This window comes from Silene latifolia, chromosome 5 (assembly GCF_048544455.1).
Source record: "Silene latifolia isolate original U9 population chromosome 5, ASM4854445v1, whole genome shotgun sequence".
Lineage (NCBI taxonomy): Eukaryota > Viridiplantae > Streptophyta > Magnoliopsida > Caryophyllales > Caryophyllaceae > Silene > Silene latifolia.
Window position 1 is genome coordinate 6,594,883 of NC_133530.1, and position 15,210 is coordinate 6,610,092.

The following is a 15,210-nucleotide window of genomic DNA, read 5'->3' on the forward strand; positions in this document are numbered from 1 at the left end:
GATCCGATCGGATTTAATCCGACCTGATCTAAACTAATATTCTAATGTAACTCCGTTTATTAATGATTATGCAGTATAGAGTAGGGGTGTGCGAAATCCGATCCGAAAAGTAAAAATGGACTGGTCCGGACCGGAATCTATCAGACCGAAATCGGAATTAAAAATTCTTGTACGATCCCCTGTCCAACAATTTTTAAGATTCCGGTTTACGATCTGACCGGAATTATTGTTATTTGATTTTTTTTCCTAAAAATTTTATTTAAAACAACATTGTATGCCTACTTAATTCGATCCAATCGCTTCGGTTCGGTCCAGCTTTTTGGACCAAAATTTAAAAAATTGGGTGTATAAAAATAATTCCGGCTCTATCGGTCCGGTCCGATTTTGAACAGGACTGTGCCCTAGAACGGAGTAGTATTTAAAATTGATTTGGTCAAACTTCAAAATAAACTTGGTCAAATGGTCAAGCTAGTGTTAAAGTGAGGATTGGATTGACGTGTTGTAGCGGAGGGCTTCGTTCTCTATGGTAACTGTTTAAAGTGATAAGAACACATAATAGCAAAAGATAAATAAAGTTAATACAAAGATTTACGTAATTAAAACCGCAAAATTCTTGGCTACGTTCACGGGAGATTAGCATACACACGCTCAGCTAACCGCTAGAGTTAAAAATACAAGCAGTATACTATTCCCAAGGAGCAAAAGAGATTATCTTAAATTGCACTTGTAAAGAACTCACCAATAAAATGTAAGACAGACGTTCTTAAGGCCAACAAATTCCTTTTATCTTCAAAGAGTAGGACGCCCAACAATAAGAGCCCAAGATACCTCGAGTAATGTAGCTAAGAATATGTATGGGTTTTATATAGTGCTTCCAAATTCTCTCTCTTAATTAATCTGGCTAAGAATATATATGGGTTTAAAATAGTTTATTCTACCCTAAGAGATCTAGACTAATTAGGAAATAAGAAGATAATACAAAGTTTCCTAAAGAAAACCGCGCACAAAATACAAAGGAAATGGTCACTTTCGTTTCCTTAATCTTTGTGTCAAAACGAGGTAATGATACTTCAATGTTCGATTGATAATACCACTTTTGGGGCATTTGGTATCAAGAAAGTTGCAAACAATTTAATGGTTAAGAAGTTGCAATTCCACATTTTTATTTTTATTTTGTGTTTTTACATGTTATCAACCAAAAATTTTATACATAAACTAAACAAATAAGTATAATTACAAACAAATCAAAGAGAATTATTATGCATGGATCAATCAAATGACATTTAATTTTCACCATCTTTCTCATGCTTTATCTTCTCTAATCTTGATCTTGATGGTTCAAGTCTTCTGATGCTGAGCTTTTTCACATGCTAATTCGACACTAGCTACAAAACTTTTGTTGCTCCGTTTGTGACAGATTCTTATATGAGACCGTCTTATCTTAAGGTCAACTATCAAGTGAAAAATATCAGATGTTGATAGTCTCGCAATAACAGTCTTATACAAAATTGCGGGTTATTCAGGAATCGGGAACCAATTTATATAGCATGCAACAACTCAATTAAGAGACATTCAACATGGAGAAAATTGAGCTAGTCTCCTTGTTTTTAAAGGATCTCATGAGGTGAAGTTTGCAATTTCTTTGAGCTTCTTCTGCCTTTGTATGTGCTTGTATGAGATGTACTACCAAGCTTTTCTCATGAGCCTATAAAATTAAAATTTAAATGAAAAATCTCATAAATCATAAATACATATCACAATTACTACTAATTCACGAAAAATAAGAGCTAGCAGATGTCAGCTAACTCAATCACCTGGAAAAGTCGTGTGAGGTGGTACTCATAAGTCATAACGTAGGTTCAAATCCCGTCAGTAATCCAAAGACAATGTATTTATCTAGTGAACAAAGGATAAAGTTACGTACATACCTCTAAAGACATCATAGACGCAATTTCCTTTTCCAATATATTGAAGCATTCCATGTTTATTTCAACCATAGCTATGAGCTCCCTTAACATTTTACTCAATTTTTCCGCCTGCAATTAATTAAATTTATTACTTTTCGAAAACTTAATCAAGGACAAATAATTAAGGCCATTAAGGGCGATCGAATCGAACCTCAAAATGGAATTTGATGATCGTGTCCTCAATGTTATCCATGACTTCCAAAGCTAATTTCATGGCATCAAATAAAGATACTAATTCTGCCTGAAAATAAATAAACATGCAATTTCACTAAAATCTAATGTACAATACATATTTTTCTTTAAGACAACCTTACACGAGAAGTTTGTAAAACGGATTTATATATAACTTTCTTTTGAATGGGTCATGATATTTGTATTACTGAATCCGTTTTACACAAGATTCTGTAAGACGGTTTTACATAAGAATAAAATGTACAAATCCTCATTTAGGTTGGTTGTATAGGTCATTATAGTGAAATGCATTCAACACCCTAAGGCAATTAATCGCATATTAGTAACAACATTATCCCAGTGTCTCAATGGCCCCCGCAAATTGCGAAGTATAACGCAGATAATTTGTAATTTACTTACCATAGCACCATTAACTAAAGGAAGTTTAGTAGAATAAGCTGAGAGCTTCCTTGTAACTCTACCAATTGCTTCAACATTCTTTTTCTCCAACTTCTCCCATTCATTTAGAAGTTCAATTTGAGGGCTTACGATTTCTAGTAACCTCACTTTTTGCTGTAATCTTTCGACTTTCATTCTCTTCTCCGCGATTGCATATCTCATTTTGTAGAGTTTCAGCCATAGACCAAACAATTTCCCCTGCAAAATTAAATGGTTAAAGCCCAAAAGTTAATGCTGTCAAATTGCAATATCAATCACGGTCACAGACCCGATTACATATACTGATATACAGGTAATTTTTATGACGCGGTTTTAACTTTTAAGTACAATGGTGCTGTTTTTTAATCTGTTTTATCAAGAACTAGTGTTAAACCCGTGAAAAAATGCATGGGTCGATATTAATCATTAATCAGTGAATAAAGTCTCTAATATAATCACTAATTACTGAATTTAAGAATTAAGAATTAAAATTGAAGTAATTAAAAATCGACATCTGAATAAGATTAATCAGAGTAAGAATTGAATAGAGGGGAGGAGACAAGAGGTGATAATTAAATGGTATATAGAATGGAACTTTTTGGGTAATTAGTGTTAATTATCCACTTAATTTGACAATTAGCGTTTAATTTAACATAATTTGGTTACTAGTGTCCACGTCATCGCTGATTTTTTTTTTTCCAGTTTTTTGGCAAAGCCGCTATACTTCTTAGCGGCTTGCCTCTTTGTTACTGAAAAATTTCGTCCTCAAGTTACATTAGCTACTGGAGTGCAAAAAAATGGGTACAAATAGCAAAGCCGCTGAGGTTCTTAGCGGCTTTGCAAGGATTCATTAAAAAAAAAATTGCAAGCCATACCTAAATATGAGGTAGATACTGGAGTTGTGAGGCACACAAAAAACAAGAGAAGCCGCTAAGAACCTGGGCGGCTTAGCAAAGTGCGTAAAAAAAAAAACTGAAATCGGGCAAAGCCGCTGAGAAAGATGGCGTCTTTCCCTCTTATATAAAAAAAAAAAACCCGAGTAAACACAATCACTCTCTTATTTACACAAACCCAGAAAATCCCCAATTTTATTTTCGAAACCCTAAGTTGCGAAAACCCCAAATTGTCATCCAAATTCGTCCTAATTTCTTTTAATCATTTGCTATCCATCAACCTAGTTCATCCTATATTCATCTAAAGGTATTAATTCATCCCTAATGTACTAGTTTCGTGCATAGAGTAGCAATTAATCCCCAACTTTTGTTTACAAATTTCGATTTATTTTGATTAGTAATTTCGTTTTATCTAGTTTTTAATTAGTAATTTCGTTTTATTTAGTTTGTAATTGTTGAAATTAGTAGATTGATTGTTGTGCTTAGTATTTAGTTTGATTATTTACAATGGAGGTGAATAATTACCCTTTGACTTGTTGGTGGAATGGTGAAGTTGTGGTAAATGGTGAAGATATTAGCTATAAGGGTGGTTGTGAAACCTTTGTTCTTGTTAGTAGTAATATTAGTTTTAATGAGCTCAAGAATGAAATTTATGAGTCTTTAGAGGTTGATAGATCAAAATTTGAGCTAAATATCAAAATGAAATTTCCAAGTGTAAGAGGTTACAAAGTAGTATCCTTGAATAATGATCGTAGTTTGAAAGATTTGTGGGCAATTGTGTGTCAATCAAAAGCCGGTTCCATGGATTTGTTTATCGAGTTAAAGCCTATTGAAGAAGATCATAATTTGTCATTCACAAATATGCTTAGTCAAGTTGAGGATCCTAATTGGCATGTGTCTTTGTCAAGTAATCATGTTGACGAAGTGGCCATAGATGGTAATATTTTTGGAGATGAGATTGAAAATGGGATTGAAGAGGAGGATGCATTGCTTTTGTTGAGTGAGGATGATATGGTAGACCTTGTTTCTCAACCATGTACTAACACCCAATTTATCGAACTTGGAGTTTTAGATGTTGGGCATGAAAATAGTTGGTATAAGTCATGTGTGGCTCCATTTAAGAGTGGTGAGGAATTTAGTAAGGGGCAAGATTTTGCAAGCAAGGAGCTTTTGCGACAAGTTGTGACAACCTACAACGTGGCTAGAAACCAAGTTTATAAAATTGCCGAATCAAGACCTCACACCGTGACTTATAAATGTAATAGACAACCGTCACCTTGTAGTTGGTATTTGAGAGCCACTAAAAAAAACATCCATATGGATGTTTTCACAATTGTGTCATACGAAGGGCCACATGAAGCTTCTTGTGTGGTTCGGAAACCATCTCTTGATCATCCAAATTTAAGGGGTGAGTTTATTAGCAATGCTATTAAGCATCTTGTGAAAGAAGATTGGGGGGCTAAGGTGAGTTTGTTAAGGGCATCCATAACAAAGGAGTTCAACTTCAAGATCTCTTATTGGAAGACTTGGATGGCAAAACAAAGAGCTTTGGCGGATCTTTATGGAGATTGGGAGGAGTCTTATGCTTATCTTCCCCGTTACTTAGATGCTTTAAAAGAGGTTAATCCGGGAACCGCCGTCCATTTTGTCAATAAGCCCACTAATGATCCCAATGTCCAACGATTTGATAAAGTTTTTTGGTCATTTGGTCCCTCGATCAAAGGCTTCCCACATTGTAGGCCAATAATTACCATAGATGGCACTCATCTTTATGGTCTTTATGGTAAATATAGTGGGACTATGTTGATTGCAATGGGAGTTGATGCAAATGAACAACTCTTTCCGTTAGCGTTTGCCATTGTTGAGAAGGAGAACTATGAGAATTGGAGTTGGTTTTTGGCTTGCATAAGACATTATGTGACAAATCGTAGAGGTCTTTGTGTCTTGTCCGATCGCCAGGGGGGTATTTTGAAGTCAATGAGTCAACCGGGAAGTGGTTGGGAAGAGCCATACGCTTTTCATAGGTATTGTATTAGACATCATGCATCAAATATCAACAAGATGTTCAAAGATTCCGATTTAAAATCAACTTTCTCGGAGACCGCAATGCAACATCAAATTAGAAAATTTGACTTAGGTATGGAGAAAATAGGTTTGATCAATGCGAATGCTAGAGCGTTGTTAGATAGCATCCCTCCAAGCAAGTGGTCTCTTGCTCACGATGGTGGGAAGAGATATGGTTTGAAAACAACAAATATGAGTGAATGTTTCAATGGTGTTTTGAAGGGGGTAAGATTTCTCCCAATTCAAGCCCTTGTAAAAGCCACTTTTACCCGAGTTAACAAGTATTTTGTTGAGAGAAGAAAATTGACAAGGGATAGGTTGTTAGGTGGGTTGAAATGGTCGGACAAAGTTACTAAGACACTAGATGAAATTGAAGAAATAGCCGCCCACCATGAAGTTAATGAACATGATTTGGAGACGGGCCTTTATCAAGTGTCTACATGTCAAGGTCGTAGGAGTGGAAATCGTGCCGGGAGAAGCCACACGGTGCGATTGAATGAAGGGACTTGTACTTGTAATAAGTGGCAAAACTTTCATTATCCTTGTTCACATGTAATGGCGGTATGTCGTGCTTTTTCGATCGACGTGGATCAATTTGTTGACCCTTTGTACTCTTCCGGGGAATACCATGGTAGTTATCGCACAATCTTTCAACCAATTCCGGATGAGGGTTATTGGAGACCATGGACGGATAAAACATTGATTCCAAATTATGCTAAGGTGAGAGGAAAGGGAAGACCAATATCAAAAAGAATTCGTAATGAAATGGATGAGGATTCCAAGTCCTCTTATAGTTGTAGTTTATGCAATGTAGAGGGTCATAACAAGCGGTCATGTCCAACAAGGAGGTAATTATTCTTTTTATAAACCATGTTATTAATATTTTGTCATTATTTTTTTTATAAACCATGTTATTTTTATTTTGTAGTTTGATGTAATTTTATTAATGATTTGTGAAGGTCAAATGGAGCCGGGCCCAGTGGATCCTAGCGTTCTCACCTTGCAGTCGGACCATAGAAGCACGAACATTTGGGAGGGAGAGGTAATATGTCGTCATTTTATTCACTATGTTATATTTATTTTTTTTAAATGATTTGTTAAGGTCAAATGGGTTTTTATACTTCTTTTTATTTATTTTGAAGGATGTCGGCACACTCAAATGTAGAAATCATTTATTTTCCAAAAATAAATTCACCGTTGCCCCGGCCGTCGAGAATTTTATTAGTGGAACACAATTTCATGGTATTCATAGGTTAGTTTATGTTGTCGCCCGTCCCGATATGATAACTGCATTAGTTGAGCGTTGGAGACAAGAAACCCACACTTTCCATTTACCGGTTGGAGAAGCCACCATCACTTTGCAAGATGTCGGTGTTTTGTTGGGTCTAAAAGTGGGTGGGTTGCCTATCACGGGCAAAAGTGATTATATTTGGTCCGAGTTATTGAATGAGCACCTAGGTAGGCGGCCACCTCCCGAGGCATTAAAGGGTAACACATTGAAGTTATCTTGGTTAAGAACCCATTACCAAGACCTACCCGAAGATGCTAGTGAGGTGCGAGTACATAGATTTGTGAGGGCTTATTTGTTATACTTGATTGGTACGGTGCTCTTTCCGGATAAAAGTGGGAATAGAGTACAATTGTTATACTTCCCCCTTTTGATCAATTTGGATAGATTGAATGAATATAGTTGGGGGGTGCGACACTTGCTTACTTGTATAGACATTTGTGTACGGCTTCTAGGAGAGGAAGCATTGAGATAGGTGGTTGTCTTCTCCTAATGCAACTTTGGTCTTGGGAGCATATATCTATTGGTCGTCCAACCATTATGTTACCTCAAATAGAGGGGGAAGAGAACCCTATTGGTTCACAAGTAGTCCCGGGTGTTGACCCTCTAGGTTGTAGGTGGCTAAGAGTAGACCGTTCTTATACGGATCACTTGCTTGGATTAGTCACATTTAGGCATGCTCTTGATACTATGACCGACTCCATGTTTACTTGGGAACCATACTCTAGGGAAGTCCTTGCCCTTCTCCCCGACATTTGTACCGAAGACCCTTATGAGTGGATTGTAAATGCACCACTCATTTGCTTTGAGGCGGTTGAGTGGCATTATGCGGAGAGGGTTGTTAGGCAATTTGGTTGGCATCCAACGCTACCCAATTCGTGCAAGACTTCTAAGAAGTTGCACAAGATAGATCGACGGGGAAATGCGACTAATTATGAGGAATTGCATAGATTGAGCATTGACAAGTGGAACAACCGCAAATCAAGATTGACTCCTCGCGGTCTTCCCTACAAGGGTTATCTTGACTACAATGATCCATACCTAGAATGGTATCGTAAAATCACTCGTCTAGTCATTAGCCCGCTTAGTGCCGAGACACAAAACAAGGATTTATATGAGAAGAGACACAATTTCTATCCAAATGCGGCGGACAATATGTTACTTGTAAGTAATTCTTTCTATAATTTTTTTTGTTTGCTATTTAATTATTTTTACCAACCTTTACATGTTTGCTATTTAATTATTTTTAACAACCTTTGTATAATTTGTTATTTGTTCAATTTTGTAGAGTCAAGGTCATGTATACAACTATGAACGTGCCACAACTATGCTTGGTGAGATGCCGGATGGTGTGCCACTATCACATGTAAACATGGTGAAAGAAATGCAGTCAATGTCACTCGAGTGCTTGCAACGGACGGGACACGGGCATCTAATCCTACCTACCGAGGCCGATCATCCAAGCCCTCCACACAATGAACCTCGAAGATATGACTTACGACACCGAGCGGTTCAACTTACCCCTATCCAAGAGGAGGCGACACCGAGCGGTTCAACTTCAAGACAAAAAGGAAAGAGGCCACGCTCGAGATTGGCCTAAGATTAGTTTGATTTCAAAGTAAAATTAGTTGGAATTGTTAACAATGTAAAACACTTTTAGCTACTTTGTTTGAACTTTAGATTTGGTACCTTATAAGTACTTTGTATGCACTATCTTTTATTTTACGTTTTCAATCAAATGAAACATGTTTTCGGAAATTCAATCATGTGTGTGTGTGATTGTTCATGCTGAGTTTGGAGCTTTATTTGCAGGTTTATTGTATTTGGTCCCAAATCGTGGGTGGGAGGTAGTGTTTGTAATTCTGACTTTTTTTTTTTTCAAAAACTTAGGAAAGCCGCTAAGGTCCTCTCGGCGGCTTAGGGGTTTTTTTTTTTTTTGTGAAAATTACACAAAGCCGCTAAGAACCTCAGCGGCTTTGTCTGTTTTTTTCGCATTTACGAGTCCAGAGCTCTTTGGATTGCTTGACATTTTTTTTTCCAATTTCCTCATGTAAAGCCGCTAAGAACCTCAGCGTCTTATGGTGTTTGCTTTTTTTTTTTAAAAGTTGACAAAGCCGCTAAGAACATTAGCGGCTTTTTTGAAAATCTGCGAAAAAAAATAAAGTGATGACGTGGACACTAGAAACGTAAATAATTTCAACTCAACGCTAATTATCTAATTAGTTTGCTTAATAACGCTAATAAACCAATAAATTCTATAGAATGTGGGGGACCCATATGCAGCCAAATTTATAAAATTCATCAGCCAACAGAAAACCTTGAAAAAAACTTAGCTTTTATACTACGTAGATATCGATCATAACAGTAAAAAAAAAGTGAAAGAAATTACCTCAGCTTTTTTCTTAACCTTAGCAGCTGCAGCTTCGGCTTTTGCATTGACAAACCTCCATTGAACCAGTGTACTACACATAATTTTGTACTGATGATATTCTTCTTCTTGAGCTGAAGTTACCTTTTTCTGCTTATTAAATAACTTAAGGACCCCACTAACAGCTTTCACCTTCGGAGAGTCTGGTGGCGTCATGGGTGGACCGGGAAATGACCGGCTGGGCGACAAGGCCCACGATGATGGGGAGCCAGGCAATGTTTTTTCTCCACCTTTTGCATTCACATTTTGAGACGAAGACGACCTGAATAACTTAGCCAAATTGGTCTGACGAACAAAATTGCTCTTTTGATCACCTCTGCTTTCGAAACTTAGTCTCCTTTGAGGACTCTCGAGAGTCTTTGATATAGGAATGGTGACGTAGTTTTGTTCATCGTCTTTCTTTCTGGTAGGGGTAGCGCCCCGAGACTTGGTCGTGGACCTTGAACGATGGATAGACGGTCGTGGAGACGTGGTGGCGGACCTTGTAGTTCGTGTGATGGGTATCTGAGGTGAAGCTGGCCTTGATAGGGCAAGAGCTTGAATTTCTGGAAGGGAGACTGATGAGGACCGGTTTAAGGACTGTTGAGGAGAGTTGGGTCGAATGGCTTGGATTTCGGCTAGAGAAGGATTTGACCTACCATTGCTGCTCCGACTGAGACGTGGTGAGCGTGGAATCCCGGCTGATTGGAGACGACGTATTTTGGAGTTGGTGGCAGTGGTTGTGGTTGTGGTTTCCATTTTGGAAAAGAGTAGAGATGATATCGGTGTTAGATTGTTTTGAAGTATCGATAAATTTGGTGTGTTATATTGGGATCTAAGAAACTATAGTGGTGGGAGTGTTGCATGAATACAGAAGACTTGGGTGCACGTTTAAATGGAAGAAAATAAGACGGCAAAGTCTTAAAACATTCAATAGTTCCATACTATTAGCAATGTCAAGGTTTGCCACTAAGTTAGGAAGTGTCAATTCTGATTTCTAAGGTACAACTGGACGATTGCCGGCTTGATGACTATTTCCATGCCGGAAATACCAGGAAACTATCGGAAGACGAGACAGCATAACTGATACTGTTTATGAAAGAGATGTTCAAACCAATAATTGCTTAACTGAATGCGACTAAATTTCATCACAGAATCCAATAAAATCAGAGTTGATAATCATAATCTTACTGCAGTACAATATTTAACTTAAGTTTGAACAAGGGGTAACGACGAGTGCAAATTCTAGAACCCAATCGAAATTACAAGAGAGAAATTGAGAATACAACTGAAGCATTCGGTGCATTCAACTTTGAAATCCTACAAGACAGGACAGGACATCTACCATGAACCCTCGGCACTAGCAGTGGGATTTTTGAATGCAGCAAAATCCCAATATGTCTTCAATGAGTAGGGTGGAGATATGGACACATCGCCTTCGGTGATTTTTGCAATCTAAACAAGAAAAATTAAAATAAAAGAATAAGAAACAAATTGAATGATTTAAAGAAGCAAAAAATTGCAAGTAAATTAAACAATCAACTCAAGTATTCAACAGAAATGACCGTGACAATATGACAGTAATGAACTAATGACTAATGAATGTAAGATATATATAAAACTAAGTAATTTAGAGGAAAAGAACGCAACTTTTCGATCAAAACATATCAAAATAGCCTAGAATACTGAATCGTATTTTTGATATTATGAAGACCTGACACATTTTCTCCCAAAAATTACAAAAGAAGTATATCCACCTCAATACCTTTCTGTTTAACGGCATCATACAAATAGCTTACACATTAAAATTCAGGAATCAAAATAATCTGTACATACACAACCAGGAGACATATTTGTAGAATTCAGGTATCAAGAAAATACCAGTATCTGTGTTTTAAGTTTTAACCTACTAATCTACTACCCTAAAAGATTGATTACTTTTAGTTAGTGCTTAATTTTAATGATAAAATGGAACATATCCTAAATTTCCCTCTTCACTAAATGGAAATTTTATCCTCCCATTTGACCCCACTCAATATGCATGTTGTGAGCATGTGACTTAGCAAAATCGTAAAAACTATTTGGCGTTGAAGTACACATTTACAATAGATGCATAGCAATTCAACATTTCGGGAAAAAAAAATAGACCTATTAAAGCTGACGTACATAAGAGGTTCAAGTTTTTGGGACAAACCAAAACGTTAATGTTGTCCGTAAATATGGAATGACGAGAAATATTTATAGGATTATGTAGCACAGTGTAACAAAGCGCACAAACAATGCAGGCTCTAGCGATTTGGACGTTGGAGCATAATGAATACATAAGCTAAAAGCTTTGGGGGGCTTAAATCATTTATTTGACGGCTAACTCCTTAAATTTTCCACAAAATAATAACTTGGAACTAACATTACGAGATTTTCTCAATTCACATGGTTGGTAAACAACCAAGTATGCTTTCATTAGATTGTCAGAAGAGCAATCTCAGGTACTAATGATGTCACAAAAAATTGAAGTTGAGAAAGGACAGAGAAAAAACCTGGAGCTTGTTAACAGCTGATCGATCACGATATAAAAGGACGCGCATGCATTTTTCGAGCAACCTAACACCATCTTCAAAACTGAGGTCTTCCTTCCACTCATCTCGAAGAATTGGAACTGCGAGGTGATTGCCAAATCCAGTTGCAACATGATTGTCTTGATAGTGCACACCAATCATATTGACCTACAGCAACCATTTCAGTCAATAACATATTTGAATATAATATCATCGCTGAGGATTAAAACCCTCGTTCAAAAGGTAAAAAGAAAATTCTCTACATAACAAGTTCATTATCAGAAAATAACTTTTAACTGTATTGAGACTAGTGACAGCAGGACTCACAGTTCCAAGGTATTTTTCTCCATTTTTCACTCCTCCAAGAACAAGAGAGTTCCACAACGGGTTGAACTTGTTACGTCGGTTATACATCACACGCGTCAAGTAGCTGTGAATTTCCTTAGGCCCTAGGGAATTTCCATCATCCCACATGTTATCTTGAAGGCTGCAAGCATCAAACAAGTAAAAAGTGATCACCAACACAGAAGCGTGAGCATATCCTCATATATACTTTAACTATGGAGGGAATCAAGCTAAATGCTAACCCTGAAAAAATATATTATCCAGAGAGAGCCAAGCTAAATGCTGACCCTCGTTGTTTCCATTTTCTCTTTTGAGTTCAAATGTCAAAAGCTAAACCTTTGTTTCAAACTTTCAATACAAAAGAGTGGAGGGAAAGTGAGCCAATGCCATCTCCAAATCATTCCTATGTTAAAGAGATTTTAATGTGCCTTGTAGGGGAAATGGAAGGATCTACTCCCCACCCCCACCCCCACCCCACCCACGCCATTTCCCTCAAATTTAATTTTGCCAAAGCAACAAAGGAAGTTGGTCCCGTCCCTTTCCATCCTAATCCTCCCATCCAAATAAACGGCAACTGTCAGATGTACTTACTATTAAAGACAGTGAAGTAAAACAAACTCACGTGAGGTCATCCAAATAGCGCAGAAGCTCCTGAAAATCACTTATTTCCCCACTGGCACCCAGGAGTGAATGTTTACCAATAGCCTTCAATCTCTCCACGCTCTTATAACGCAGAGTGGAACCATAAGAACCTGACATGTAAGCAAATGCTTTTGTTAGAGGATTTCTAATCTTTGCAATACTTGCAGATTATTACGTGTCGTATCAGATAAACCCATACAATTTGTGGTTAAACAACAGAGCATGGAATTGTGAATATTTACAAAAAGGACACCAGCAAATTGGCATGACAACTACAGTTAATGGGTCTGATGTGACATTAAAGTGGCATGAAATTACGACTAGCTAAAACTAATTCCACTTAAAGCAGCATATGGAAGAGAATGGCAGCACTTGAAGTAACTTAGACAGTTAGACGTGGGTCATGATCAACACCACACAACATCTCCTTTTAACACTTTCACAATTACAATATTATATGTCAACGAGTTAATAGATAGTTCACACTTCACAGACGCCGTTGATAAAGCTGTTACCTCCACAACAGCATGTAAAAACCTATTGCAGTTGTCAATGAATAAGCCTAGTAAAACCAATATATTATCTCAAACTTGATGATTGATACGCCACACACAAGTCAGTCTTGAATAAGACCGTCTCACAGTGAAGACAACACGAATCAATCATTGGCATTTGACATTACTCGACTAGCTATATGAATAATGAGGCAGTGGCAGAGAGAGGATCAATTAAAATATGAATTTTTAGTTAAAAGTTTTCGTTCCTTTAAACATCATATAATATTGCATTACTAGTTCCTTTAAATTTTTCAATCTATGTTCAGATCTTCTAACTTCAGATCCTAGCTCTGCCAGTGAGTGAGATGGTCTTGTATCACTCCGGAAAATTCAGATACAAAGAGAAAGACAGCAACTTTTATTGAAAGATCATATAAAAAATAAAATCTAACCTCCCATATCAGCAGCAATGAGAATTCCATCCTTATACTTGATGCCAATAATCGAAGTTCCGGTCACATACGGATACCTACACAGTAAAAATTACAACTCTAGTCAAACAACTAATCACACAACACGCTAAAAAGCGAGAACTTTCAGTTGAAAACACTTAAATCAACAGCAATAAACCGAACGAAACTCAATCCTAGATTATTCTTTAATTTAATTAGAGTCGAGAGATTGAAGAAGATAAACCCTAAGAAGCGAAAATTGTGACACATTCAACTCCATTAATACAACAATTACCGCAATTAGCTCCAAATCAAACTAATCACACAAAACACTTAAAAACGGGAACTTTCAGTTGAAAACACTTAAATCAGCAGCAATATACCTAATGAACATCAACTTTAGGGTTATTTTTTAATCTAATTGCAGCCGATTGTTGGAAGATAAACCCTAAGAAGCAAAAATTGCGACGCATTCAACTCCATTCATACAACCAATTACAACAAATCAAATTAATCACACAAAACACCGAACGAAAATCAATCAAATATTAATTTAATTTTTAACCTAATTGAAACCGATTGAAGAAATTAAACCCTAAATTTCAAAAATTGAGATTAAATAGAGAGAGAGAGAGGGATAATGGAAGAAGATATTACTGAGTACGCTGAATGTCGTCTACGAGTAAGGAATTCTTGGAGTTAGTGTCTTCCATTGTAGTAAAGCTTCAAGGTTTTGAGTTATGCGATCTAGTTTCTGTTAACTTTGTTCTGTACTTCTCGTGTCTCTTGTTTTTAAGGGGAGATTTCTTTTTGTTCAAGCTATTTGGGCCTTTATATATACTACACTCGTCACTAATTATTGTTTAAGATCGTTTTATAATTGTTTGACGATTTTATTCTATAATTTGTAAAATAACACTCGTCTTTTATACTTGAGGAAGGTACAAATTGTGTAAACAATCTCCTACTCCTATTCCTACTCAGGGGCGTCTAATACCCCGGGCGACCACAGGCGGCGGAACCGAGCCTCCAGTTTTGGCCACCGAATTTATAAGTTTTACTAATAAAATTCAATACAAACCTCCACATATAGTACACTTATACATTTATATTTAGGGCCTCATTTTTTTGTGGTGCACTGGGCCTCCATCTACTTTAAGACGCCCCTGTTCCTACTAGAGAAGTATGGTATTCTCGTTGGCCACTTTATATTTTGATTCAATTTAGATTTAAATAGACGAGTGTAAATATGATACAAAGTAGAAATTAACATTGTTTTACCTTAGTTGGTTTGGCAAGAAACTGACTACTGTTGTTAAATAACATTATAAGAATAAAACAAAAATGTACTCGTAACTCAAAAAATTGAAATTGATTCAAAGGGAAATATATATGAAATGTCTCATACCAAATTAATAATCTCCTATATATAAAAGCTGGATTTTTTATAAGCAAATGATTGGCCGCTTGATTTAGGGGATAGGTGACCCC

The 15,210-nt window shown here is 36.8% G+C and overlaps 2 protein-coding genes across 2 annotated transcripts; both read right to left on the reverse strand.

Moving 5' to 3' along the window:
• Positions 1-1,520: 1,520 nt before the first annotated feature.
• LOC141656538 (QWRF motif-containing protein 7-like) lies at positions 1,521-9,987 on the reverse strand. Its single transcript, XM_074463477.1, has 5 exons — positions 9,211-9,987; positions 2,559-2,795; positions 2,119-2,208; positions 1,929-2,036; positions 1,521-1,705 (listed from the first exon to the last, which is right to left on the reverse strand). The coding sequence occupies exons 1-5, from the start codon at positions 9,985-9,987 to the stop codon at positions 1,562-1,564; spliced, it is 1,356 nt and encodes a 451-aa protein (XP_074319578.1). The 3' UTR covers positions 1,521-1,561.
• Positions 9,988-10,348: 361 nt separating this feature from the next.
• Positions 10,349-14,530, reverse strand: LOC141656540 (proteasome subunit beta type-4-like). Its single transcript, XM_074463478.1, has 6 exons — positions 14,377-14,530; positions 13,720-13,796; positions 12,751-12,880; positions 12,111-12,270; positions 11,766-11,951; positions 10,349-10,683 (listed from the first exon to the last, which is right to left on the reverse strand). Exons 1-6 carry the CDS (start codon positions 14,430-14,432, stop codon positions 10,570-10,572), a joined length of 723 nt encoding a protein of 240 aa, XP_074319579.1. The 5' UTR covers positions 14,433-14,530; the 3' UTR covers positions 10,349-10,569.
• Positions 14,531-15,210: the final 680 nt, after the last annotated feature.